Source organism: Mustela putorius, unplaced genomic scaffold (genome assembly GCF_011764305.1).
Source record: "Mustela putorius furo isolate JIRA1106 unplaced genomic scaffold, ASM1176430v1.1 tig00000731_pilon_pilon_pilon, whole genome shotgun sequence".
In the NCBI taxonomy this organism is placed as follows: domain Eukaryota; kingdom Metazoa; phylum Chordata; class Mammalia; order Carnivora; family Mustelidae; genus Mustela; species Mustela putorius.
Genome location: NW_025421461.1, coordinates 796,983 through 821,613, shown reverse-complemented (window position 1 = coordinate 821,613; position 24,631 = coordinate 796,983). Strand labels below are relative to the sequence as shown.

Genomic DNA, 24,631 nt, shown 5'->3' with positions numbered 1-24,631 from the left:
TATCCCATCCCCTGACGGTGGTGTCAGGCCCTGCCTGGCTGCTGGGTCCAAGTATGTGGGCCTCCAGGCCAGGGGCACATGGGGCACTGAGGCCATGCAGCGGGATGTGGTGGAAGCTGGATGTGAACCCAGTTCAGAGGTGGCTTCCGGGGCTTGTGCTTCCCAGTGTGCCGTGCATGCTCATGGCCGGTGGTGCGGGGCCCCAGGCAGCTCCCACTTCCTTCATCAGGGGCGGTGCCTGAGGTGGGCGGGGAAGGCAGAGCACATAACAGGGCTATGCCTGGGAGGTGGGAAGGACACTCCCGCAGGAGCTGGCAAGTGGTCTGCGTGGTTTTGGGGACTTAGGGTCACGTGCCACCTCTGCCACCTGCATTCTCAGTGGCCTGGGAAAGTCACTTCCTCCTCTGGACAGTGGAGCTCCAGTCCCGGTGGCTAAGAGCCGGGGCCATGGACTCAAGCCAGCCTCGGTCTTCCCCCGTGGCTCTCCTGCCTATAAGGTGCCATGGTGGCCTCTCTGGAGGGCGGCCCCCACGGAAGCTCCCTCCACCGTGCCCAGCGCCGCCGTGTCCAGCGCTCCGGAATGTGCACTCCGCTAGCACGGTTGCACGCTGGGCTCCTGGCCACCACTCTCAGCCAGCCCAGGAGACATGGGCATGCGGTCTTGGAGAGGCGCAGCCCCTCTCCCGTCCTTAGGAGATTGCCTGGTGCCCTGGGAGGGAAGTGCCTTCCGGCAGTGCTCCTGGAAGGGAAGGCAAAGGCGAGAACTTTGGGGGAGGGGGCGGCAAGCAATAGGCAGCAGGCTTCGGTCAGTAGCTCCCCAGCCCGCATCTGGTCCAGACTTCCCAGCCGCCCCTGAGAGGGGCCTCTGCGGTCCCGATGACAGATGGGGAAAGGGAAGCTCTGAAGAGGGGCGGGCAGCAGAGCTGGGACCTGAGAGGAGCTCTGTCTGCCTCTGAGGCTTTCCAGCTAGGTTAGCGCCACAAGTGGGAGCAGGAGCTGGGTCAGTTTGCTAGCACCTCGGGCTGGGGGCTGCCAGATGCTTCCTGCCTGATGGTCCCAGAGGCCAGGAGTTCCTCAAGGTGCTAGTGGGCTGGTTCCCTCTGAGGCTGTGACGTAGGGGCCCGTTCCAGGCCTTTCTCCTAGCTTCTGGATTCCTTAGGGATTCCCTGGCTTGCAGATGGCCATCTTCCCCTGTGTCTCCTCACATTCTCCTCCATCTGTGCGTATCTGTCTCTGTGTGTCCAGCTTTCTCCTTTTCTAAAGCCACCAGTCCTGCTGGACTAGAGCCCACCCTCATGACCTCATTTCTAACTTGATCATCCCTGTAAAGAACCCATCTCCAAACAGGGTAACACCCTGAGCTACCAGGGCTTAGGACTTCAACACATGGGGTTTCTAGGGGCACAGTTCAGTCCTTACCAGGCACTTAGGATGCAGGGCTTTTGCAGGGGGTGGGAGCACAGGCCCTGGCGAGCACTTTGGCTGCTGGGACGTGGCCCTACTCCCTCGGGGGGTGCCCAGTGGTAGCCTGGTGTGTGCCCCAGGGGGGCAGATCTGTGATGGAGTGAGCTTCCTTGGAGGTGTGCTCTGGAGACATCTTGGGCGGCTGTCGGGTGACTGCCCAAGGCCGGCTTCCGGGAGGCCCTGTGGGGCTGGAGCCAGAGATGTCCCTGTGCCCAGAGATGTCCCTGTGCCCAGAGGCACCAGGCCCCTCAGAGCACTGCCCACACTGACTGATCCTCAGCATCTGTAACTGTGCTCGGGGCCTCTGAGGGCAGGGGGCCTGAATCATCTCTGTCCCCAGGTCTGTCCCCAGGGGATGTTGACAGACTGAGCGTTGACCAGGTGCCTCACCTCTTTGTTTTAGGGAAGGCCAAAAGGAAGAAGGACTTACGGATATCCTGCATGTCCAAGCCGCTCGTGCCCAACCCCACGTGAGTCTGTCTCAGTTTCTCCGCTGGCTCAGCCTAGAGAGGCTTCCTGGAAGGGGTCGAAAGGAGGGGAGCAGGCAGGGGACAGCGTGGCCCAGAGAGCACCTCCTATGAACTAGGCCCTGGGGGCGTGGCCACGGGGGCTCACAGGTGTCACACGTCCATTCTGCATCCCCTTCTCGCCCACCTTGGGGATGGAAGGGTGAGGCTCTGGCCATGTCTGTGTGACCACGCCTTGTATGTGACACCATGGGTGCCTGATGACAGACTGGGTGCCGTGAGGAACACCACGGCCCGCAAGCTGCCTCCCGGGCACAGGACGCGTCTTGGGCTCATAGGCCAGGCTGGTTTGCTCCTTCTCTCAGGCAAGGATATGCTGCTTTCTGAGAGGCTCATGGGGTCCTGCTTTTCCCCCCACAGACCCCCCCGGAACCTTGACTCCCGGACCTTCATTACCATTGGAGACAGGGTAGGTGCCGGCTGCACACCTGGGGCGGGGACTTCATGGGTTGGAACCTCAGCGTTTGCATCTGACAAGTGGGCATAAGCTGACCCTGTAGGGCCACTGGGAGGTGGCTGTGGGCGGTGGGCAGAACTGGGCTTTGGAGAGGAACCTCACTCCCCAGACGTTAGCTCTTTGGTCCTGGGCTGCCCACCCTTAGACCCTCTCACCTGGAATGGGGAGAGTTGGCCTGCCTCATAGGGCTGGAGAGCCAGAGCTATCATGAAGTTTCCTGATCTCAGAGTTGGGGTCCTGGGGCTACCAGTGCTCATGTCACCTGTGGGAATGGTGCATCAAACATGGGGACTCCTGGCTCTAGCCTCAGAAGCAGCACCAGGTGTGTGCCTTGCACACACACCTGCTGATGGCTTGCTCCCCAGCGATTGAGATCCTGGCTGGAGACTGTGGTTCCCCCACAGGCAGAGACCCACTGTGGAGGCCTCTCCATGGCTGACAGCCCCCCCTCTCCTCGCACCAAGGCTCATTCCCTCCTGACACTTGTCGGTGGGTGACGTTTAGCTTTCTCATCTGCCGGACAGCAGAGGGCATGAGGGAGAGCAGGAGGCCCAGGGCCATACTGCCTGCTGTGAAAGCAAGAGCTTCGCTCTGTTCTTTCTGTCTCTAGTGCCTGAAACCGGAATGTGCACATAGTGGGGACTCCACAAATACCGGGTGAATGAATGATTCCGTCCCAACCCCTGAGTAGGGTGGGGAGCAAGAGGGAAAGGGCCTCTCTGGAGCTCCCTGTGCCAACTGGGGGCGTTTTATAGGCGGTCATATTTATGCCATGTGATCGTCTTGAACACTGCTGTACCCATTTTACAGAGAGCGGTGTGAGTCTGAGAGGTGGTGTCACACAGCAGAGGGTGGTTGGTGTAAGATTTGAGCTCAGATCTAACTGACTGGCTGTTTCCTCTCTGTTGCCCCTGCGCTCTCCTGACTTGTGGCCTCTCTTTTTTCTGTCCCCCAAGAACTTCGAGGTGGAGGCCGATGACCTGGTGACCATCTCGGAGCTGGGCCGCGGAGCCTATGGGGTGGTGGAGAAGGTGCGGCACGCCCAGAGTGGCACCATCATGGCCGTCAAGGTATGCAAGGGCTCCACTTCATCCTGCCCCACGCAGCCCGGGAGCTTGGGGACACTTGGGGGGCTTCCTGGAGGAGGCACAGGGGCTGAGCCTATAGTATGGCCCATCGGTACCCCTTGGAGCTCCTAGTCCTCCTGCGAGGGATAGGGGGTGATCGCCCTCTGCCGCATGGCCCCTGACCGTAGCCCTCTGTCCTGCAGCGGATCCGGGCCACCGTGAACTCACAGGAGCAGAAGCGTCTGCTCATGGACTTGGACATCAACATGCGCACAGTCGACTGCTTCTACACCGTCACCTTCTATGGGGCCCTCTTCAGAGAGGTGCGGCCCTGGTGCGTGGGAGGGTGGGAGGTGGGGGCTGGGCCGCAGGGAGGAGCACAGGCCGCCCCACCCTACCTTCCCTCTGCACACCTGCGCCCCTCAGTCTGGCTGCCCCACTGTCTGCTGTTGCTCACTCGGGGACCCCAGGAGACGTTTGCCAAGCGCCGCTGTGTGCCAGGTGCTGGGCACCGAGGGAGTGAGACCACACGTGCAGGGTTCTTGAGAGCTTTTTCCCAGGACCCACGCTGCCAGTGACCCTGTTTCCTGCCTCGGTTTCCTTGTCTATGAAATGAGGCCAGTGATTGTATCCACTTCCCAAGGTCATGTGAAGATACAATGATGTGACCCAGGGCCTGGCACTCAGTCGGTCTTGGGGGTCACCTGCTTGCTTCCCTGGCGTCCAGGCTGGCATGGTGGGGTTCTGAGCAGGGGCAGCCAAGGAGGTGTGCAAGGGTCTGGTTCTTGGTCTGTGGGCAGCACTGGTTGTGGGATGAGAGAGCAATCGGGGGTGATGCCAGGGAATGCGGCTTGCTGCAGCTGAAGGATGGCCTTCTGCTAGATGCTCCTTGAGCATCTACCAGGTCCCAAAGTGTGCCGGGTCCGTGCCTCCTCACCCTTAGCTCATGTGCTAAGCACCTGGTGTGTGCCAGGGGCAGGCTGCCGGTCCCCTTGCTGCGGGGGGGCAAGACACAAACCTGCGCCTCGCTGCATGCTGGGTCAGAGTCGGCAGGGAGGCACCTGGGCCTACAGGTACCCCACGGAGATGCTGTACCCAGCCTTCATAGAAGACTGTCCTGAAGGATGAGCGTTTGTGGCAGAGCTGGCAGTGAGGGAGGCTGGGCTTTGCAGGAGAAGAAGGGAAGCATCCTTCAAGGCTAGAGCTAGGATGACCCGTGCGTTTTGGGGGCCATAGCGGCTGAGGTGAGGTTGGTCTGCAGGGCTGGGGCATGGAGCTGTGCTGCAGCTGGCCTGAGAGCCCCCATGTGGAGGGACACAATTGGGTGTGTGTTTTAGTTACTTCTTTCTGGAAACTGCCATGGACTTCAGAATCAGAGGGAGGAGACCAGAGGCAGCAGAGCTGGTAAGGCTGGCTGGCGTACCACTCACTAGGGTAGACAAGCAGGGAAGGCGGAGAAGCGGAAGTTGGAAGATTGCAGAATAGGAAGAGCTGGGAGCAGGCAGGTGTGTCTGTGGGGAGGCCTGAGCAGCGCCAGAGGGTCAGGCCCGTGCTGACATGGCCCTAGCGCAGGCTGTCCAGATACCGGCACCACCTGCACTGACCCGGGCTCACCTCCAGCTGTCCTTCCACAGGGAGATGTGTGGATCTGCATGGAGCTCATGGACACATCCCTGGACAAGTTCTACCGGAAGGTGCTCGAAAAGAACATGACCATTCCAGAGGACATTCTGGGGGAAATTGCTGTGTCTGTAAGTGACCTTGCTCTTGGGAGGGGTTGGGGGATTCAGGTCCATAGGCAGGGGCCCCAGCCCTGTGCAAGCAGGCACAAAGCCCAGCCTCATGGTGAGAGCTTGGGCACAGCTGGGTCCCCAGTGGGGCCCTGAACCTGGGCGACTGCCCTCCAGGGACCCAGTTCTCCCAGAGCCTTCTTGCTGAGGAGACCCCAGAGCCTGGGGCTCCCAGAACCACACAGATTTGGCAGATCTTAGGTTTCTAGTGGTTTTTTTTTTTTTTTTTTAAGATTTTATTTGTCCGAGAGAGAGAGAGAATGAGAGAGAGCAAGCATGAGAGGGGGAAGGTCGAGGGAGAAGCAGACCCCATGCTGAGCAGGGAGCCAGATGCGGGACTTGATCCCGGGACTCCAGGATCATGACTTGAGTTGAAGGCACTCGCTCAACCAACTGAGCCACCCAGATGCCTGGGCTTCTAGTTTTTGTGTACCCACTCCAGAGATTTCTACACCATTTTTTAAAAGAAGACTTAGTACTTAAAACTTCCTTATGCCAGAAATGCCCTAAGACAGCTCACAGAGGTACAAACTAAACTGGGGGGAAGCGTAGCATCCACCGCTTGAGGTTAGGTATGTCTGGAGGAAAGTAGCCAAGCTGGGCTTGAGCGTCTGGCAGCCAAAGGGAAAAAGGAAACGGGATCAGTTATAGTGGTGCCTCTCGGTCCTCACTGCACGTGGAGCATTGAAAACACACCGTGCCAGAGTATCGAGTTAGGGTCTTTGGGGTAATCGTCAAGGGTTCCCCACTGTGTGTTCTGGAGGGGAATGGCTCAAGCACATGGGCCTCTGGCTCTGCTGAAGGAGAGGAACCAGGGATGCTGAGGAAGAGCTGGGGTTTGCCCAAGAGCCTGCTAGGGGTAGTGACAGCCCCTTGGAGGGGTCACAAGCCTGGGACTCTGCAAGATCTTGGGTACATCATTTTCCTGGTAAAGGCTGGGGCCTGAGACACTGGCCCACTCGGGTGGGAGGGAGAAAAGCAAGAGGCCGGGTATGTCTGCACCGGGATGACCACAACACTAGGGTCAAAGCTGGGATGCAGGCAAGAGCCTGGGACAGTGGGCGGGGGAGGGCAGGGGTGCATCTGTGGCAGAGGGAGACAGGTAGACATGAGTAGGGGGTCTTACTGCTGTGTCGTGGTTAACAGAACCAGGAGTAACAGCAGCCTTGTCTTTCCTCCTCCTGCCCCCAGATCGTGAGGGCACTGGAGCATCTGCACAGCAAGCTGTCCGTGATCCACAGAGGTCAGTCTCTGCCGCGGCCCCACCGGGGGTGGGGTGGGGTGGGGTGGGCGCCTGCGGGCTGCTCAGAGGCAAGGGCTTGCCCAGTCCTGCAAGGAGCAGGGACCTCTCCCCTTTCTCCAGATGAGCTGCCTGAGGTGATAGGTAGCGAGGTGCCCTTTGGGATCCCGATTGAGCCTGCTTCCCAGTCCAGGCCACTGTCACTTCTCCAAGCCATTGTCTTCCGGTCCCACCACACTGGACCCAGCTGCACGCCCCCCGTCCACTCTTCCAAGCCCTTAGGTTTGCTGGTGCTTGGAGCAAGAATTGGACTTCGGTCCTGGGAACACTGACGGGATTTGTTTCGACATAGCGTTGACATATCGTGAAATGCACAGATCCGTAGTTAACACCTGATGAGTCTGTTCAGAATTTACGTCCACATAACCTGGCCCTTTTCAAGATGCAGGATGTTTGCACCTTCTATCCCACTCCAGAAAGTTCTCTGGGCCTTTCTTGGTCAGTCCCTGCCCCTATATCCCCGCTTTGCCTCTCATCTGGTTTCCCCCACGGTACATGGGTTTTACTTGTTCTTGAACTTCATGTAAATGGATTCGCGTGGCCTTTCTCCAGCCTCTGGCACTCAGCCTAATGTTTGTGAGGCTCAGCGGGGTCGTGTAGGTCGTAGTTCCTTCTTTCTCATTCTGAGTAGTTCACTTACCCGGATGTCCCACTTCTCTCAAAGCTCATTAGACCAAGGCCGCTTCAACTCCTGGCGGTTCCCCCAGCCCCTGTTCCCCCCACCCCCAACCACTGTTGGCAGCTCAGTGTGGAACCTGCTGGTCCTTTTCCTGTGCATTTCTGTGCTTCTGCACGTCGCTATAGGAAAGCATGGAGGTTGCATGTGTGCTGCATGTGCTTTTGCTGGAAGATTCCCTGCTGTGTGGCCTGTATCCTACTCAGCATGGACCCCTGACCTGTGTTTATGCTTCTACCCTGTGCCTCCTGGCCGAACCTCCCATTCTCTCAGCGTGGATGCTGGTTGGCTTCTGGGTTCTCCACCGGTCAGTGGCACCACCCCCCGCCAGAGCCCCAGCATGGGAGCACCCCGGAGCTGGAGGTTCTGCCAGGAAACAGGCCAGGTGCCCCCTCTGGACATTGTGTCCGAGTGCTGATGGTGGGTGCAAAAATGAGGTCCTGGTAGAAACTCCCTTTCTTCCCCCTTGTGACTGGTGGCCAGAGCATGTTCTGGCTGTGCTGCTCCCATCTTTGTGGCCTTGGGCTGGAACAGCACCTCTTGGAGCCTTGTCCCTCATCCACTCCCTGGGCCCTTGTATCATCTGCCCCGTGGGTGGTGGCGGTGTTGGAGGAGCCTGTTGGCCTCTGGCAGTGCCCCACAATCCCAGAAGATGAAAAAGGGGTGTTCTATCCCTGGCAGATGTGAAGCCGTCCAATGTCCTCATCAACAAGGAGGGTCACGTGAAGATGTGTGACTTTGGGATTAGTGGCTACTTGGTGGATTCTGTGGCCAAGACGCTGGACGCCGGCTGCAAACCCTACATGGCTGTGAGTGCTCCCGCTAGAGGTTCAGGAGAGAGGTGCCTACAAGATCAGGGTTGGGTCCTGTCCTCTGTCTGTTGGGGACAGGGCTGTCCTGAGGCCCTGCATTTCCTGCCACAGCAGGGGTGATCTGTAACCCAGCCTGACCAGCAGCCCCGCTTTACCCCTGGTATTAGCGGTGTCCCAGATGCCCTTTTAGATGATAAAAGTTTCCGTGACCTGTAGGATTTGTGTAGGTCCCAGCCCTGTCCCACAGGCCTGAGGGTGCTCCCCCTTCCTGGGGCAGGGGTGGCTGTGAGGCATAAGGTTTAGGCCTTTGCCATAAGACCCTAGCCCTCGTTGGCCTCAGTTTTCTCCCTTGCTCTGTGGGGGGTGGGAGAGAAGGATTAGCACTGACCCTTCTGGTTGGGGTAGGGGAGGGAGGATCTAGCGGAGGGAGCCTTGGGTGTCCCCTTTCTGGCCCCTCACCATGAGGTGGGTGTTCAGCCTCACTGGTCCCTTACAGCCTGAGAGAATCAATCCGGAGCTGAACCAGAAGGGCTACAATGTCAAGTCCGATGTCTGGAGCCTCGGCATCACCATGGTAACTGCTTGCAGCAGGGCCCCACCTTTGCTGGTCTGGGGAGGGGGCCTGGGGGTGCCATGGCCCTCCGGGAGCTTTTGATGGGCCCATCCAATAGTTTAGGCCTGGAAAAAAGGGTTGGCTTCACAATCTGAGAAGAGAACATGCCATCAAAAATTATAATATATCTAGGGGAACATCTGCAGTGATGTTAGCCCTTTCCAGCGGCGAGTGGTGTCCTTCATGAAAGTTCGCGACAGCTTATGGTAACCTATCAGACCTTCCCCAGAGCTCGTGGCACTTGTTGAGAAATCACAGCCAATTCCGAATTAAGTGAGCTCCTGGTACACAAATGATTTAAAAAGCAAAATGGCAAAATTCTTAAGAAAATTATTTTCTCACAGCAAGAAGTTTGTTGCTTGTGAGGTCCTGGCGCATTTCCTGGAGTGTGGTGGGATGGGGTGGATGGGTTGTCAGTCCTGGGGCTGTGGGGGTAGGAGGGGTGAGGGCGGGTCCCCAGCCCTTAGCTCAGCTGGGATGGCTACATCTGAGGTCCAGGAGGAGGGCTGGGCCATTGTGCCTCTTGTTCTTTCTAGAACCGCCCAGTGAATGCCTGTTTCTGCCTGAGTCAGGGCTTGGCTCAGGTCTGGGTCAAGGTTTATTTAGATACCAATATAGAAAGCCTATTTTGGTACCCATGTGGAGACCAGAATGCGGGCTCCCCAACCCGGGGTACATGGGAAAACGTTGTCAAAATGGCCCCAGTGTGCACTGAGCTTGCTGGGGGGGTCATCGGCCTCCATCCCCATCCCAACCATTGGCGCTAATGGGAAGTGTCCACAGTGTGGTTGTTTCCATGGTCATCACCCTCCCTGTCCCAGGCCCCTTGGGCCTCCAGGTGTTGGGGGCGGGGCACAATCAGTAATCCAAAACCAAACCAGTATAACACCTAGTGGGAAGGGGTGTGGAGGGAGAGACTCAGGGGCGGCAGAAGAGCAGCACAAGCTTCTGAAGCAGTAGGGGAGGGCCCTGCAGGACTTTGGGGGCAAAGGCCCTGAGGTGGGGGGTGCTGCCTGAAGTGAGCCTGGAGGGTCAGATTCAAGAGGAGGTCAGAGAAGGGGTGCGGGGCAGTTTAGGGTCAACGTAGATGTTTTGGATCTTACTGATAATGGGTTTCATTATCCTTACTGCCTTCCTCATTGTGTGACTGTCACCCTGTAAGCAGTGCCTGTGCCCACTGACTGGGAAGGGACCCAAAGCAAAATCATATTGTCAGAGACACGGAATTGGGAGATACCTTCCATTTTTCCATTGAGTACTGCAGACTCAATCCTTTTTCAAGTAAATGGTTTTTTTTTTTTGAAGCAGAGAGGAATGTTCGAAGGCTAGAGGTGCACGGTCTACCTGCAGATAAGAGTCTCCCAACTCCTCAGTTAAAAAATCAGAGCAAATTCTGGCTGGATTTCCAGATGACACAGGGCTGGTTGGATGTTAGAGACCCCCCACTCATGACCGCTTGACACACATACACCCCTGCACCCCTCCATCTCTTCCTCCCATCCATCTGTCTGTCGTGACTGGGGACCCACCACATCCCAGTGATGGTCTCAGGTGTTGGTGGAAGTCGGGCAGGGTGTGCTAAGTGCGTATTTCAGGTAGCAGGAGCTGCGTCACTAAGTGCTCCAGAACCTAGTGCCAGAAACCGGCGACAGTTCCTTGTTTCCCAGGCTTCTGCAGTGTGGGCTGGACTAGCTGGGCAGTACTTCCATGCCGTCTGGCTCTGGCTGGGGTCAGGGCTGGGCTGGAAAGTCCGGGGAGGCTTAGCAGATGTAGGGCCACTACGTGACTGCCTCGGCCATTTGCTTGCTGGGTTCCAGGGTAGCTGATGTCCCCTGCGATGGCTGGCTTCCTTGAAAGAGAGACTCTGTCCTGCCTGTCCCAGGATGGGCACTGTGTCGCTTTTGCCTCATTCTGTTGCTCAGAGCGTCCCAGGCCAGGCCAGGGTCAAGGGGAAGTAGAGTCCATGTCTGGAGGGGGGACTAGCTTGCACAAATGGGAGAAGCTGCACTGGTAGCTTAGGAACCTGACTGCCCCAGTAGAGGTTAGGTTTGTCCCCAGAAGTTATGAAAGTCATAGAAACACCATCTAAAAATAGTAAAAACAAAAACAAAAACAAGACGAAAAATAAAAAAAGACGAGAGGTAAAAAAAAGACAAAGTAAAAAACAAAACCGAAATGAAACAAAAAAGACCAAAAAAAGAAAAAAGACGAAAGTAAAAAAATCATCAAGGAGACATAGCCCCTTCTCCCTGCTGTCCACTGCCAACATTGTGCAATTCCTTCTAGATGTTTTCTCTGGTTTTTATTTTGCTTTTTTCCGTTAGCACGACATCACTCGTGTTTCCCGGAGTTGTGAGGACCCCCCGTGGGCATCCCCTTGAGAGACCCCACACCATCTGCCCCCATCTCCCCAGCCAGTGTCAAATGGGGGCTGTTTCACTGGATTCCGGATTTCTCTTTCCTTTCAAAGTCCCTGGGTGACCCCGCGGGAGGGACTAGCAAAACCCTGGGTGCCAGGCCTGCTCCGTGGGGGGTTTCCCTCCAGGCCTCGGAGCCCACCCTGGGTAGCCATCTGCGGGCACGTGGGCACAGCCACGGAACCTACAGACGTGGGATGAGATTGGGAAGGCTCTTGGCCGTAACAGGTGTTGAGCAAGTGCTGAGCAGATGAACAGTGAATGGGGTATCACGGAGTGTGGCCCTTGTGGTCATGGTCTCGGTTAGGGTCAGCCGCCCTGCAGCAGGCCAGTCCCCGGTGCCGTTTTGACTGCCTCTTAATACTCTGTTACAAATCACACCACACCATGCATTTTGTGCCCAGAGGCTGTTTTGTTTTGTTTTGCATATTTTGAACTCTAGAAAAAATTACGGGGGGTGGGAAAAAGGGTTAGGAGGTGAAGAGTCTGGACGGTTTTCTGTTTTTCTAATTGTAACTGGCAGACCACTGGATCCTTCCGTGGAAAACCACACAGGACCCTCACTTCTGCTACTTGGAATTGGTGAACGTTCTAGGAAAAAGCACCCTGAATTAGTCCTGTGAAAGTCTTACCAGCTCACAACCCTGCCCGCTGCGGTTTGCAGACCCTCCATCTGTGGGGTGTGTTTATGTCTTGGCTGGAAAGGGGCCTTTAGCCTAATGGGAAGGCCCTTTCTTAGCACAATAATTAGTGAGCTGTTCAGGCAGCAGTTGCCAACACGAAGCATTTGTTTGAGCTGAGGTCTCTTGTGTTCATTATGGTGATTATGGCCTGTCAGTGAGAAGTCTCTGTGCTATTCCAGGCGGGGGCCTGGGCTGACCTGATTTTTTTTTTTTTTTTTTTTTTTTTTAATTCGGCAGTCAAAATCAGAACCCAGAGTTTGTCTCAAGATAGCTGGTCTTTTCCACAAATGACTTCCCGCCAACTGCAGGCGAGGCATGTGGCGAGGGGCCTGGCACGGGGACAGAGGCCAGGTGGCTTCTGTGTCACCTGCAGGGAGCTCCGGGTTCAGTAGGACTGACCAGGCCTCCATGGTGGCTGTGTGTTCAGGAGGTCAGCAGGGAGGGGGAAGTCTTCCCGGAGGAGGAGGTCTTGCACAGGACGATGCTGTGAGGGTGGGGTGGGAGCAGCTGCACACTTCAGTTGCTGATGGGCCCCGGGGGCTGTGGCCAGAGCTGGTCAGCTCAGGCCTCTCCGTCTACAGCTTTGGGGAGAGACCGGCTTGGGAGGATAATTTCATTTCCCATTTGCCTGCTCTCTCATAGCAACAACTGCCCAAATGAAGGGCAGCAGGTCCTTAAGACCCCGTGGAGACTGTCTGGGGGTGGCCTGTGGCGAGCGGGGAGGCCACTGCCTACCCCACGTGCCTTTGCTGACTGCTGCCTTGTGGGAAGGTGTCCCAGGGCTGCAGCGCCTCTGATTCTTCCAGATGAGCTGGAACTTGGGTTTTTACGTAAAGCCTTCTGAATTTAGGTGGTTTCAAAGCCCGATGACAGTCCCACCAGTCACCACCCCGGGCTTGATTTGCTTCGTGAGCCGTAGTCTGTGCCGACTGGGTCAGGGGAACCGACTACCGCTGTTCCCCCAGCTTTGATCTTTGTTCTGATATCATGCGTCTGCCCCTCAACCCTCCTGTGGCCCAGCTTCGGGCGGCAGGCCAGGCCAGGTTCCCCAGGTTCCCCGCACGGCCTGCCTCCAGGGGCCAGGTGTATGCGCCTCTGACCCGCGCTCCTGCCTCCCCGCAGATCGAGATGGCCATCCTCCGCTTTCCGTATGAATCCTGGGGAACTCCTTTCCAGCAGCTGAAGCAGGTGGTGGAAGAGCCGTCTCCCCAGCTCCCAGCTGACCGTTTCTCTCCTGAGTTTGTGGACTTCACTGCACAGTGGTGAGTCTGCAGCCTCCCAAGTCCTGCCCACATGACATAGCATCAAAATATGCAGGGCAGAAAGAGAGCACAAGGAAGAGCTGGCAAATGATGGTCTTTGGATTTTGAAAGAGATCTGAAAGACCACAAGGTATTCAGAAGTGGAAGAACATATGGACATATCTTTGTATTGTGGGCAAAGAGATACTCAGAGGAAAATTTGTCTCCTTTATTTCTTTTATGGGAGAATAAGAAAGACTGCAGACAAATGAGCTTGGCAGGCAGAGGTCACTGGTCCCCTTGCCCTTTCACACCTGGGTGTCCCTGGTCCCTGGAGCCGGGATGAGGAGTTTCCCTCCTGATGAAGGACACCGTGTCTGTGGTTGTTAACGACTGCGTTTCACTGTCGTTTGGTACTGGATCGTTGAGAATTCTCTGGATCACTCTGGAGATAAGAAAACAAATATCCCAAGAGGCAAAGCAACTTGGTCTAAGTCTCTGTAATGTGTACCCCCAGATCCCACTCCATCCTCAGGAGTCCCCCAGAACAGTCCCAGCCCTTCCTCCCAGGGCCCCAGGAGGACATGTGTGTCCTCACTGCCCACTTAAGGGTGAGCCCACCCTGGCTTGGCTGGCCTGGACCTCCCTCCTCCGTGCCAGTCTGGCTTCAGCCTGCCCCGTTCTCTCCTAGCTTGAGGAAGAACCCTGCGGAGCGCATGAGCTACTTGGAGCTGATGGTGAGTGTGGGGCTTCGGCCACGTGGTGGGGCTGTGCGGGGAGGGCCTCCCTGTGCACAGAGCCCTCAGCACCTCTGGCTTGCCTCGTCCTGAATCATTCAGCTACTCAGTTGTGCCTCAGGGTGTGCTCAGACATACCCCGGCTCCCTCCCCATCCTCCACACCAGGCCCCTTGGAGGGGCTCCAGCGGTGCTCTGACAGCTGGTGCTGAGGGCTGGGGTGGGAGATGGTAGGGGGAGGGAAGCCATTTCCTCCGAAGCTATTGGAGAAGGCCTCACAGAGGAGGTGATATTTGAAGTGCGCTTGGAAGGATGAATAAGGACTTCGGTGCTGATGGGAAGGGCACCTGCGCCTGGTAGGGGTGGGGTGGAGGGAGTTCAATGTGGCCGGAGGGTGGCTGCAGGAAGGAGGGCAGGGGGAGGAAGCCAACCTGCTGTGTCTTAGCTAGGAGGGCTTCCTGGAGAGGGAGGTTCTAGAAGGAGGCATAGGAGATCGCCAGGCAGAGAGACGGGCCCTGGGCAGGCGGAACGCATAGGAGCCAGGGGTGGTTTGGGGAGGCAGGGGCGTCGCTGCCTGGCCTCCGAGCTCTTACCCATGGTGACTGGCTTCTCTTGTCCCTCCAGGAGCACCCGTTCTTCACATTGCACAAAACCAAGAAGACGGACATTGCTGCCTTCGTGAAGGAGATCCTGGGGGAGGACTCATAGGGGGCGGGGCCATGGATTCCCTCTGGCCCTCCAGTGCCCCACACCCCCTCCGCTGGGGCACTGCTTGCCCACACCCATGAGCTAGTGCCACCACAGCCTTGGGTGTTTGGGGGAAGACTCAAGGGGGTTGCTCTTGCCGGACTTGGCAACAAGCCGTTGGCCCCAAGTGCCAAAGAACCAGACCATCGGGGCCTTCAGCCAGGCCCATGTGGGCCCCACCAGTGCCTCTGCCCCTGCTGCTCCATGGACCCCAAGTCTCCAGCCCCTAAGATCCTGGACTTGGACGGGCCTGGATGGCTTCTGCGAGACCCTACTGCCCCTTGCGGAGAGGGCAGCCAGTGCCTGAGTACGGGAAACTGCCTGGGCCCAGCCCTGGATGCCACCCAAGTTGTATATTTTTTTTTAATCTCTTGACTGAATGGACTTTGCACACTTTGGCCTAGGGTGGCCACACCTCTGTCCTGGCAGCGGTGTTGGGGGACACGGTCGGGGGATGAGCCACGTGAATCCTCCTGCGCCCCCACGAGTGAGACAACAGAGCCATGTGAGCCTTCAGCCCAGCACTGGCAAATGGGGCCTCTAAGGGCACATGGGCTCAACCCAGCCCCTGGCCACTGCCTCGGGAGGGGGGGTTGTTTCACTTTTTTTTTTAATTTATCCTCTTGATTTTTTTTTTTTTCTTTTGCTTTGTGGGTTTGGCTCTTTTTTTTTCTTGCATGGTGTGGAGCCGATCACTTTTCTCCCACCCCTTAGGGACCAGCAGGTGGAGACCCCCTCTCTGCTCAGTCTGGGGTCTAGGGGGATGGGCCCAAGGTCTCTGCTCAGAGAGGTGCTAGGGGAGCTGTCCAGCTCACTCTCCTTGGGGACCGGCTCAACAGGGGCTGTGGATTTGCTTTTGGTGTTGTTTTAAAAAAAAAAAAAAAAAGGAAAAAAGAAAATATATTTTTTTGAAGAAAGGACTGTGCCCAGGGTTTTATCCCTGATGGGTTGGGGCAGTTACCTGATTGTTGTTTTAATTTAAAAAAAAAGAAAAAGAAAAAGTGGGACAAAGATTGTGTGAGACTGTGTGTCAGAGCGGCGAGCCCCACTCTTTGGTGAAGGTCATGTAGGATGTGCTCTTACCCTTGGGCCAAGGCCAGAGCAGCATGATCAGGGGAGGTGGGGGTTGGGGGAGCTGCTGCTGAACCCCTCAGGCCCTGCCTTGAACAGACCCTCGCACACGTGAGGGCACTGCAGCTCGCAGCGGAGGCTGCAGGCCCGGTGCTGGTCCCTGGGCAGAGCAGCAGACACAGGCCCAGCCCACTGGAGGACTGCCTGAGCAGCGCCCCCCGGTGAAGACCGCACTGCCCGGTGCACAGAGGGATGAACATGTGCCAAGCACTGGCCCCCAGCCTTGCCACAGCCACCTCATCCAGGCTGTTAAGTAATTGTTTCCGGTTATGTTGTCATCCCCACTTTACAGATGAGAAAACAGGCCAGAAAGCTGAAGTAACTTGCTCAAAGCCACACACCTTGGAAGGTGGAGAGCCTGAGGCCTGGGTCCCCTGAGAGAGCTCTGAGGAGAGTCGTGGGGGAGCTCAAGGAAGGTACCTTGCCAGGGTCCAGAGTGGCTCTATGATCCTGTGATCTGTTAGGCCTGGGCTAGGGCTGACACCCTCCTCCAACAGATGAAAGCAGAAGGGAATTTTTTTTGCTCATGTAATTACTGGCTTCAGGCATGGTTCGATCCAGGGGTCTGGCTAATATCCTGAAGAACTTGTGTCCAGCTTACCTTGGTGTCCTCTGTCTGGTTTCACACTTCCCTCATGGGGACCAAGTCAGCAGCCAGTGGCTCCCACCAGCTTAGGGCTGCAGCAGAAGTCTCAGGGCTGACTCTCCTAGCTAGGAAGGGGTCACATGCTCATCCTGCCAGTCACAGGCCAGGAGGATCAAACTGGGGATAGTCAGCCTACTACATCTTGAGGCCTGAGAGCAGGGCCTCCCTAGTCCTCCATGGGAAATTGGGCCATGTTCCCTGAAGGAGGCACTGATACCTTTGTTGGGTACATCTCAGTGCACACTCCTCTCAGCCTCAGTTCAGCCAGAAGTGAAGTCTGTTTTTTACCCCAAGTTGGTCCTCAGTCTGGGACAGGCTTCTGCCTATGAGCCCTTCCCCAGCACAGCACTGAATCATTTCGAGGCACTTTGTGCCCCTCCCTACTTCCCTCATGAAGGCAGCTTCTCACCTCTGGCCTCTGCCCCGACTGTGGCCTCTGCCTGGTGTGCCCCTCCCCATCTTCCTGTAGCTGTGTTCCAGGTCTGCTGTGTCCACCTGCACATCCACCGCCTTGTGGGCCTGCGGTGTCCCTGCCTCAGAGAGCCCTCCCCCATCTGGTCCAACCGGGCTACCTCATCTTTATCAGCGTTATCTGGGTAGATCTGCCACTGTTGTGTCCCCATGCAAGTATTGACATCTAGCAAGTACTCAGTCAACGTTCCTTGAATGAAAACGCGAATGAATGAATACACGAAGGGAAGGATGAGGGCGTGAATGAATTCTGAAGCCTTGTGTGTAGGTGTGCGCGTGGACGTATGCGCGTGCGCGGATCGGCTCGCAGGCGCGTGCGCGCTCGTGTATGTATGTGTGCGCGCACAGGACAGGCAGGACCCGAGTCCCAGGGGCGCGGCCCCAGTCGTTCCTCCTGCCGCCACCAGGAGGCGGCAGAGCCCCGACTTTGACCTCGTGTCCCCGGAGCCCCGCCCAGCCTCCGAGCTCGCTGCCCACCCACTCTGCTCCCCACCCCTCATCCGCACTCGATGCTCTCCAGCGGAGCGACCGGGTGGGTCGGGGCCGGCTGGGGGCCCACGCTGGGGCTCCGAACCTCTCCGCCCAGTTCTCGGTCTCTGCACCCTAGGCCCGCTTGTGCTCAGCCAGTCCTCTCCTTGTGTGCGCGGGCCGAGTTGGGAGCTCCGGCTGATGCAGAGTGAAAGGGCAAAGGCCTGACTCATCTACAGAACCTCATGGGTGCACAGCTGCCCCCCCACCCCCCCAGCTGGCAGATCGCTCTTCAGTTTACAAAGAGCAACACAGTTTACAAAGGACTTTGTACTTTGCAAAGCTCGGGGCTCTTTACAGCACAGTGTGCAAAGTAATTTACGTTTGCAGAGCCCTGTACTGAATTATAAAGCACTTTGTAGTTTCCCAAGTAGTTTACAGTTTGCCAAGTGGTGGCCCCATTAGGAAGCACTTTAGGGTTTGCAGGCAGATTCCTCTGCACATAGTTCAAACAGAGGTTGTTTACAGATTCCTTTACTATTTATAGAACCCTTCAGATTTTACAAAGGGTGTCCAGGCATCCAAGTGGGGGGTGCCAGTGTGCAGATAATTTGACATTTACAAAGGACATGCTAAAGCCCCAGGCCATTGACAGTTCATATAACCTATGACCTCTGTGAAGGCTTCCGGCGTGCTCCTCACTGAAAGTGGCCAGGTCTTCTCTTCCCTATCCCCAGGTTGTAGAGGTCAGAGGCCCTTTGCCAGTGCTGGTTGTCTTCATTCCTCTCCAGGCAGCACAGTCTGGTTGGGGATGGGGTGCCCATCCCTGGGGCTAAGGAGTCTCTCTGGACCGATAGATGGATGGCAGAGGCACGTGGACTTTCTGTTGTAATGACAGTAGTGAGAGCATCCTCATCAGGCAGCATTCAGGCCTGGTCAGGAGTGGGAAGGCAGCCTTAGCGGGAAGATGAGGCGAGTTCCCCTCCGGAGGCCAGGGAAAGGCCAGGGAAGGTAGCCTCCCTTGTTAAATATCAGCCCAGTCCCTTGTCTCCTCAGAACTATGCTGTGGATCCCACCTCCACTCGTCCAAGCCTCCTGATGGCCCACAGCGCTCACACCAGCTGCTGGCCATCTCACCACTCTCCCACTTCTTATCTGCGCTTCAGACACACAGTGCTCAACCACGCTAACCCCACCTCAGGGCCTTTGCACTGGCTGTTGTCTCTGCCCAGAACACTCTCCCAAGATGTCCAACCGGCTGGCTCAGATGTTTACATGCAGCCTCATGACAAAGGCCTCCCAGACTCCCCGAGACTCTATCCCTCACCCTAGCATATTTTCTTCCCATTGCACAGAGCTCTCATATGGGTACCCAGAATGGAGGGGGCCCTGGCACTGACAGGAGGTGACAGGTGCAGGGAAGGTGCCCTCTAACTTCAAGGCTGAACCTAGAACCAAGGCAGCGGGGCCCCGGGAGCCCAGCCCCATCAGAACTGTGCCAAGGTTTGGGCGGCGGCTGGGGGAGGTGCTGCGGTTCTATTTATTTTGGGGCATCAGTCCTGGGAGGGCTCTCCAGGAGCAAGGTAACAAACACTTCAATGCGCTGTGTGGAGCAGTGCACCTCCGAGAATGGGAGCAAACAGCTCAAGGCCACACAGCGAGCAGCACCAAAGCTGGGCGCTCAGCGCTCCGTTGGCGTGTCCCGCGCAGCAGCCATCCACAGCCTGGCTGGGGCTCTGAGGGCAGGGCTCCCTGCGATGCTGCGGACTTGAGCACAGCCCCTCCCGAGAGAGAACCGTGATTAAGGCTTACTCCCCCGCTCCAGTTCTGAAGCCTGTTTGGGTAACTCTGGCCCCAGGGGAGGGCGGGCAGGGAGGGGGTGGCTGGCAAAAGGCTCCCAGTCCCGGGCTTTATCTTGGGTCTGCTCCATTGCTGCCTTTCCTCTTCCGGCAGGGACCTAGCATCTGGCCTGGCCCTCCTGGGCTGGACTGATCCCTTCCCCGCCAAGCCCTCCCACCCTGAGTCTGTGGCCTCTGCTTGGACACCTCCCCCGACGGGGAGCTCATTCTCCTTTAGACTTCCTAGAGGGATCAGAGGTTCTCCTTGTCCTGGTTCTACTCCCTGAGGCCTGTGACGTGAGGGCCTCATGTGTAAACCCTGGCACGCTGTAAGTGTTCATTTCTTTGCCTCTTGTGAAAGCCATTCGGAACCCTTTTGGAAACCAGGTGGGAGGGTCTATATATACATCTGCTGTGCTATGTTTATCGTGGCTCGTGCATCCTCACACCCGGGGACTCGGGGTCTCCTGGAGGTTACAAAGGCCCAGGGAGGGTCTGGCCCTGCCCGCAGCACCCCCCCCAGACAGTGAAGCAGAACTGGGTGAACCCAGAAACCCGGGCGTCTTGCCCCGCCCCTCACCCCCAGCCCAAGCTTTGCCCTACCCCGAATGAGCCACCTGCCAAGCCAGGTTTAGCTGCCTCCACCCCCTCCAGGCTCGCTGAAGCTGTGGGCTGCTCTATTCTTGTCCTGGGCCAGCCTTGCTGCGCGAGACTGGGGTGGAAAGATGCTTGGGGTGCACCAGCCGAGGAAGTCCTTCCTTTCCGTGGCTCTCCATTGCCCAGGGCAGGGGGAGAGGGGCAGGCAAAGGACACCGAGTGGGTACTCTCCACGGCAGAGCCTTATCTGGATTGCTCACTGTGGGGCTTGGCCACGGAAGGTGTTATCTGAGCGCCCACTGTATGCCAGGGAGCCTTCCAGAGCTGGAGCTCCAGCGGGGCCAAGGCTGACCGGGGCCTGCCCTCAGTGAGGTCAGCGAGAGCACCGGAGCGGGAAGGAGAGAACTCACAGATGCTTAAAGCAGCATTTCCCACTTCTTTTCCATTATTGCTCCCTGAGGAGAAACACCACAATAAATTAATTAATTACATCATTTATGTTCATTAAACTTAATTATAATTAAGTAGTTTTGATTCATGAGGTGAATTATTTAAATTTACTTTCTCCTGAACAAGAGATAACTTGAGAGAACTAAGGAACACGATTTTGTCACGTGGGGTCACAGATTATTGTACCATCGAGACTCTTTTACTACCCCAAGAGCCAACTTTTGCCAAATGTATGGCTAAGAGTACTATAAACCACACTCAGTGTTATGACAGAAAAGGGGACAGGTGGGAGTGGGACCCTTATGGGTCCTGGCCATGGGAGAACCCACAGCCTCAGAAGACTCCATGTAAGGGGACCAGCAGGAGGAGGAGGAAAGAAGTAGGTGAGGAGTGGAAAGAGCATGCCAGGAACAGCCTGTGCAAAGGTCCTGAGATGGGAGGGGACTTGGTGCCACTGAAGAGAATCAAGGGTTGGGGCAGATCCTGTAGGGTCCTGTAGGACATGTCAAAGACTCCAGATTTCATTTTCACAGCATACTGGGAGTCGCTGGAGGGTTTTAAGCAGAGGAGAGATGCGGTCAGACTTACACTGAGAACAATAGTAACACCTTTCTGAGATGTCATCATCTCTGCTATGTAATGCCTTTTGATATCCAAGCCCTGCTCCATGCCCCGACCTCCCTGAAGGTTTACCTACCCTCCATCCCCACTCTTGGGTCAGACAGCCCTCCCTGGACTCTGTCACCCCAGGCTGTGTGGCCTTGAACATGTCACAGTACGTCTCTGAGACTCAGTGTCCTTCTCTGGCCACTGTTCTTGCTGACATGGTTTCCATGAGACCCTGGAGGCCCATTACGGGCCTGGCGCACAGTGGGTGCTCAGTCCCTCTGGTCCCTCTGGTTCCTGCTCTTAGCCGCCCCTCTTGTGCTGTTCCAGGTCCAGCCACGGAATGCAGAGCACCAGGCACTGTGTTCCTTGGGCTCCAGAGTCATTCTCCTTCTCATAGTTGCCTTTAAACCCAAACTTCATTCCCCGTAGTCCCGCCAGGATGGCAGAGCTAGGGTTGCGTTTTAAGCCTTGGTCTCATTCTCTGTCCTGGGTCTGGAACATTTCACAGGCTGTGACGGTGGATGGGGACAGACCTCCCTTCTGGGCTTCCGGGGGCCTCCTGAGTGCAGCAGTGCAGAGCCTGGCCAGGTGTCTGACCTGATGTTAGAGCCTCCTTGGTCCCTCCCATCTATGGACAACTTTTAGCAAATCGCCACTTCTCAGGGCTGTGTTGTTGGTTGTGCGATGGAGCAGAAAGGCAGCCTGCCTCCTTGTATGATCTCTGTGAGTGTTGAAGAGGAAAGCGCGGAGGAGGGGCAGGCTTCAGTGCTGGGCCTTTTGGTTGGGGAGCAAGGGCCAGGATCACTGGAGCAGGCCCTCCCTTGCATTTCTTGCTCATTTTGGGCTTTCTGCCGGAAATTCCCTTCAGAATTCTTGGTTGCAAGCAACAGAAATGTGATTGTTTACCCGAGGTAAAGGGGGGATTCTTGACTCAGTCTTAGGACTTACTGAGTGGAAGGGAGAAGATACAGGGGCCCGGGGCCTCCATGCCAGCCTGGTCAGGACTCTGTGGTGACCCTTGTCCAAAATTAAGCTTCCAAGTCCCAGGCAGGGGTGGTCTAATGACCAAACCAAAGTCTGGTCCTTTCAGACTCTGCAGGAGGACACAGAACACTGCTGGCTTGGGATGCTCTGCAGGAGCTGCTCCTGTTCAGAAGAGATTTGGATGCCAGACGGCCAGCCCACTCAGATGCAGATACTCACTACGCCTTACCTCTTCAGCCTGTGAACTCCTATTCATCCATCAAAACCCACTTCCTCCAGCTCTGCCTTTGTGTGGTTTTCCTGTATTTGTCACTCATTTCTTGTGGTTCCTATGGCCCCTTGCTTCCCTCTACCCAAACCCAATCACACTGGGTGGCCGTGCCCATGTCCATGCCTGCTTGCGGCACCAGACTTCACTCCCTTGAAACAGAGGCTGACCTGGCAGTTAGTGATCACTTACCCTCTGCCACACACTGTTCCATGCACTGTGCACAGTTTACCGCATTGAATTTTCACAACAGCCCTTGGAAGTGGGTTCTGTTGCCTTTCCCATTCTACAGAGGATGACACCGAGGCACAGAAGATGCTAGGCAATTTGTTGAAGATCACATGGTGGGTGAAAGGCAGGCTTGGGGTCCCAGCCCAGGTAGCCTGGGGTCCAAGGCCTGGGAGGGTCCAGCTCTCATTCAGGATGGTATCTGGCCGCCACTTGGGTGCTCTTCCCCTCTCAGGCATTTGAGGACCTCCCTTCCCCCCAGACTGGGTTAATGGAGCCCAGTAAATACAATGCCAGTATCTAAATGAAAAGCTCCGTGTCATTCAATTCTTCAAGTTGTAAGAATAAAGAAAGCACATAGTTCTCCAAACATTGGCAAGCACTATTTTCAGAACTAGGAGGGAGAAAGAGCTGGAAAGAGTGGGAAGATCCTGCAGCTTGGGTCACAGGGACCTGGGTGGCAGTGCCTCCCAGCAGCGTGGCCAGGAGCAGCCCCTCGCGTCTCCATGGGATGAGGCCGTCACCTGCCTGCAGCCACGGCTGTTGTGCCCCGCCTCGCCCCCGGCTCTGCAGCTCTGCCCAGGGCACGAACGGGCCAGTGCTGTCCCGGGCCTCCCCAGCTGGACAGAGCTCCAGGAGCCCCTGGGGGCACTGTGGTGAGAACACACCCCGTAGTGGCTCCTTCTGGCTTGGGTCTCATTTCCCTGTGGCTATTTCCCAGGATTCCTTGGGAATCCTTGCTCCCAAAGAATTCCTTGTTCCGTGTCCGCTCCTGGGTGGACCTAAGGAGAGGGGGTGCCCCCGTGAAGTACACTGAGGGACACAGAAGCTAACAGAGGCCGGGGCTTTAGTCCATAGAAGTGCTCAGTGAATGAAACCCCAAGCCCTTCCATTGTCCCTACCCACTGTGAGGCCATCCTGCCCCCAGAAGCTCTCGTGGCTCTTCACAGGGCCCGGAGTCTACTTCTCCAGGTTCTCACAGCTTTGGGCTTTCCTGTAGCATTGCTCCTCCCTTCAGCCACCCACCTCAGTCCCCGCGTTTCAGCTGGGCGGCCTCGGGCAAGTCGCTGCCCCTCTCGGATTCGCCACATTCTGAGGCCCACATGCTGGCACCTACTGCTTTCTCTGGGAAAAATGCTGGCATGGTTTCCTGGGCAACTGAATTATGTGGCTCCTGTCATCTGCCGGAACTCGCGGCCAGGGGTCCTAGGGGAGTATCTTTGGGGTTGTTGGTGTTCATCTCCGCTGGGGCCACTGGATGAGGAGGCCGGGGGAAGAGGTCGACAGGGTGGGAATCACAGAGGTTCTGGAAGGCTTCACCTCCCCATGCGTGGAGCACACTGTTGGCGTCTGACCAGAGCCTGCAGACCTCCTTATGGGAACCATGTACCCAATCCTCTCTGAGGGCTCTGGGCTCTGGGCTCTCTGGCTGACCACCCACATCTCCGGCCTGTTTCAGAGAATGGCCCGTGGGCCTTCTTCGCCCCATACGGCGCAGTGGAAGTACGTGAGAGCCGATGCCCTCTTCCCTGGGTCACCTCAGCCAATCTTCTGCAGCAGGAAAGCGCACTCCCGAGCTCCCAGGGATCAGGCTCTGGCCAGGACAGAAATGCTCCCTTGCTGGGCTTCTCCTGCTTGCTCCCGTTTCCCTCACTCTCTTACTGGCTTCTCGGAGCACTTCCTTCATGGAGCACCTGCCGCAGAGTCCTTGTCTCGGAATCCGTCTCCAGGAGAAGCTGTCATAAGAGAGCTCGCTGGCCTGGTTGTCTTGGGGGCACGTACTAGAGCAAGTGTATCAGGTAGGATCCAGGTTTGGCTGCTTATTAACAACAACGATAGCCAAACCAAACTGATGGTGGTTGAAACCAGACAGATGATTATCTTCCTCTCCTATAACAGCTCGAGGGACAGTGAACTGTGGCACAGAGGCGGCTTCATGGAGTCAGGGCCTGGGTTCCTTCCATTTTGCTGCTCTGCTCTTCCAGTGGTGTTTGCTGCCTTTGTTCTTATGACCCAGGATGGTAACTATGCTCCAAGCCCACATTCTGGGTGGCAGGGATGGGGAAGAGACGAAGAGGTGGCAAATCCCTTCCCTGGAATGGCATAACCTGGAAATGGTACAGCATTGATTCACATCCCATTGGCCATATTTCAGTCACATGGTCATCTGTTGTTGCAAGGGATGCTGGGAAATGTAGTTTTTGTACAGGCAACCAGAGCCCTACCTAGACCCGCAGGGATCTATGACTGTAGAAGGACGGGGAGTAGAGATGAGGGAAATCTATCAAGTCCCACCACAAATAAGGGCACAAATAGTACTTTGAAGCTGGCACAACGTTCATCTTTCAGTGAGAATGGCCTTAAAGAAAATATGCTGAGGATTGTGTGGATGTGCGAACGGGACCTGTCAG

The 24,631-nt window shown here is 56.5% G+C and overlaps 1 protein-coding gene across 1 annotated transcript in view; it reads left to right on the top strand.

Annotated features, from left to right (window-relative positions):
* Nucleotides 1–15,569, top strand: part of MAP2K3 (mitogen-activated protein kinase kinase 3) — a 29,354-nt gene extending 13,785 nt beyond the window's left edge. Inside the window, exons 2-12 of the mRNA XM_004776471.3 lie at nt 1,868–1,934; nt 2,352–2,400; nt 3,405–3,518; nt 3,719–3,838; nt 5,150–5,266; nt 6,497–6,548; nt 7,963–8,090; nt 8,590–8,667; nt 12,929–13,068; nt 13,739–13,784; nt 14,408–15,569. Coding sequence (XP_004776528.1) covers nt 1,868–1,934; nt 2,352–2,400; nt 3,405–3,518; nt 3,719–3,838; nt 5,150–5,266; nt 6,497–6,548; nt 7,963–8,090; nt 8,590–8,667; nt 12,929–13,068; nt 13,739–13,784; nt 14,408–14,491 — 995 coding nt within the window. The 3' untranslated portion in view covers nt 14,492–15,569. The remainder of the gene's footprint in view (nt 1–1,867; nt 1,935–2,351; nt 2,401–3,404; nt 3,519–3,718; nt 3,839–5,149; nt 5,267–6,496; nt 6,549–7,962; nt 8,091–8,589; nt 8,668–12,928; nt 13,069–13,738; nt 13,785–14,407) is intronic.
* The last annotated feature ends 9,062 nt before the right edge of the window (nt 15,570–24,631 follow it).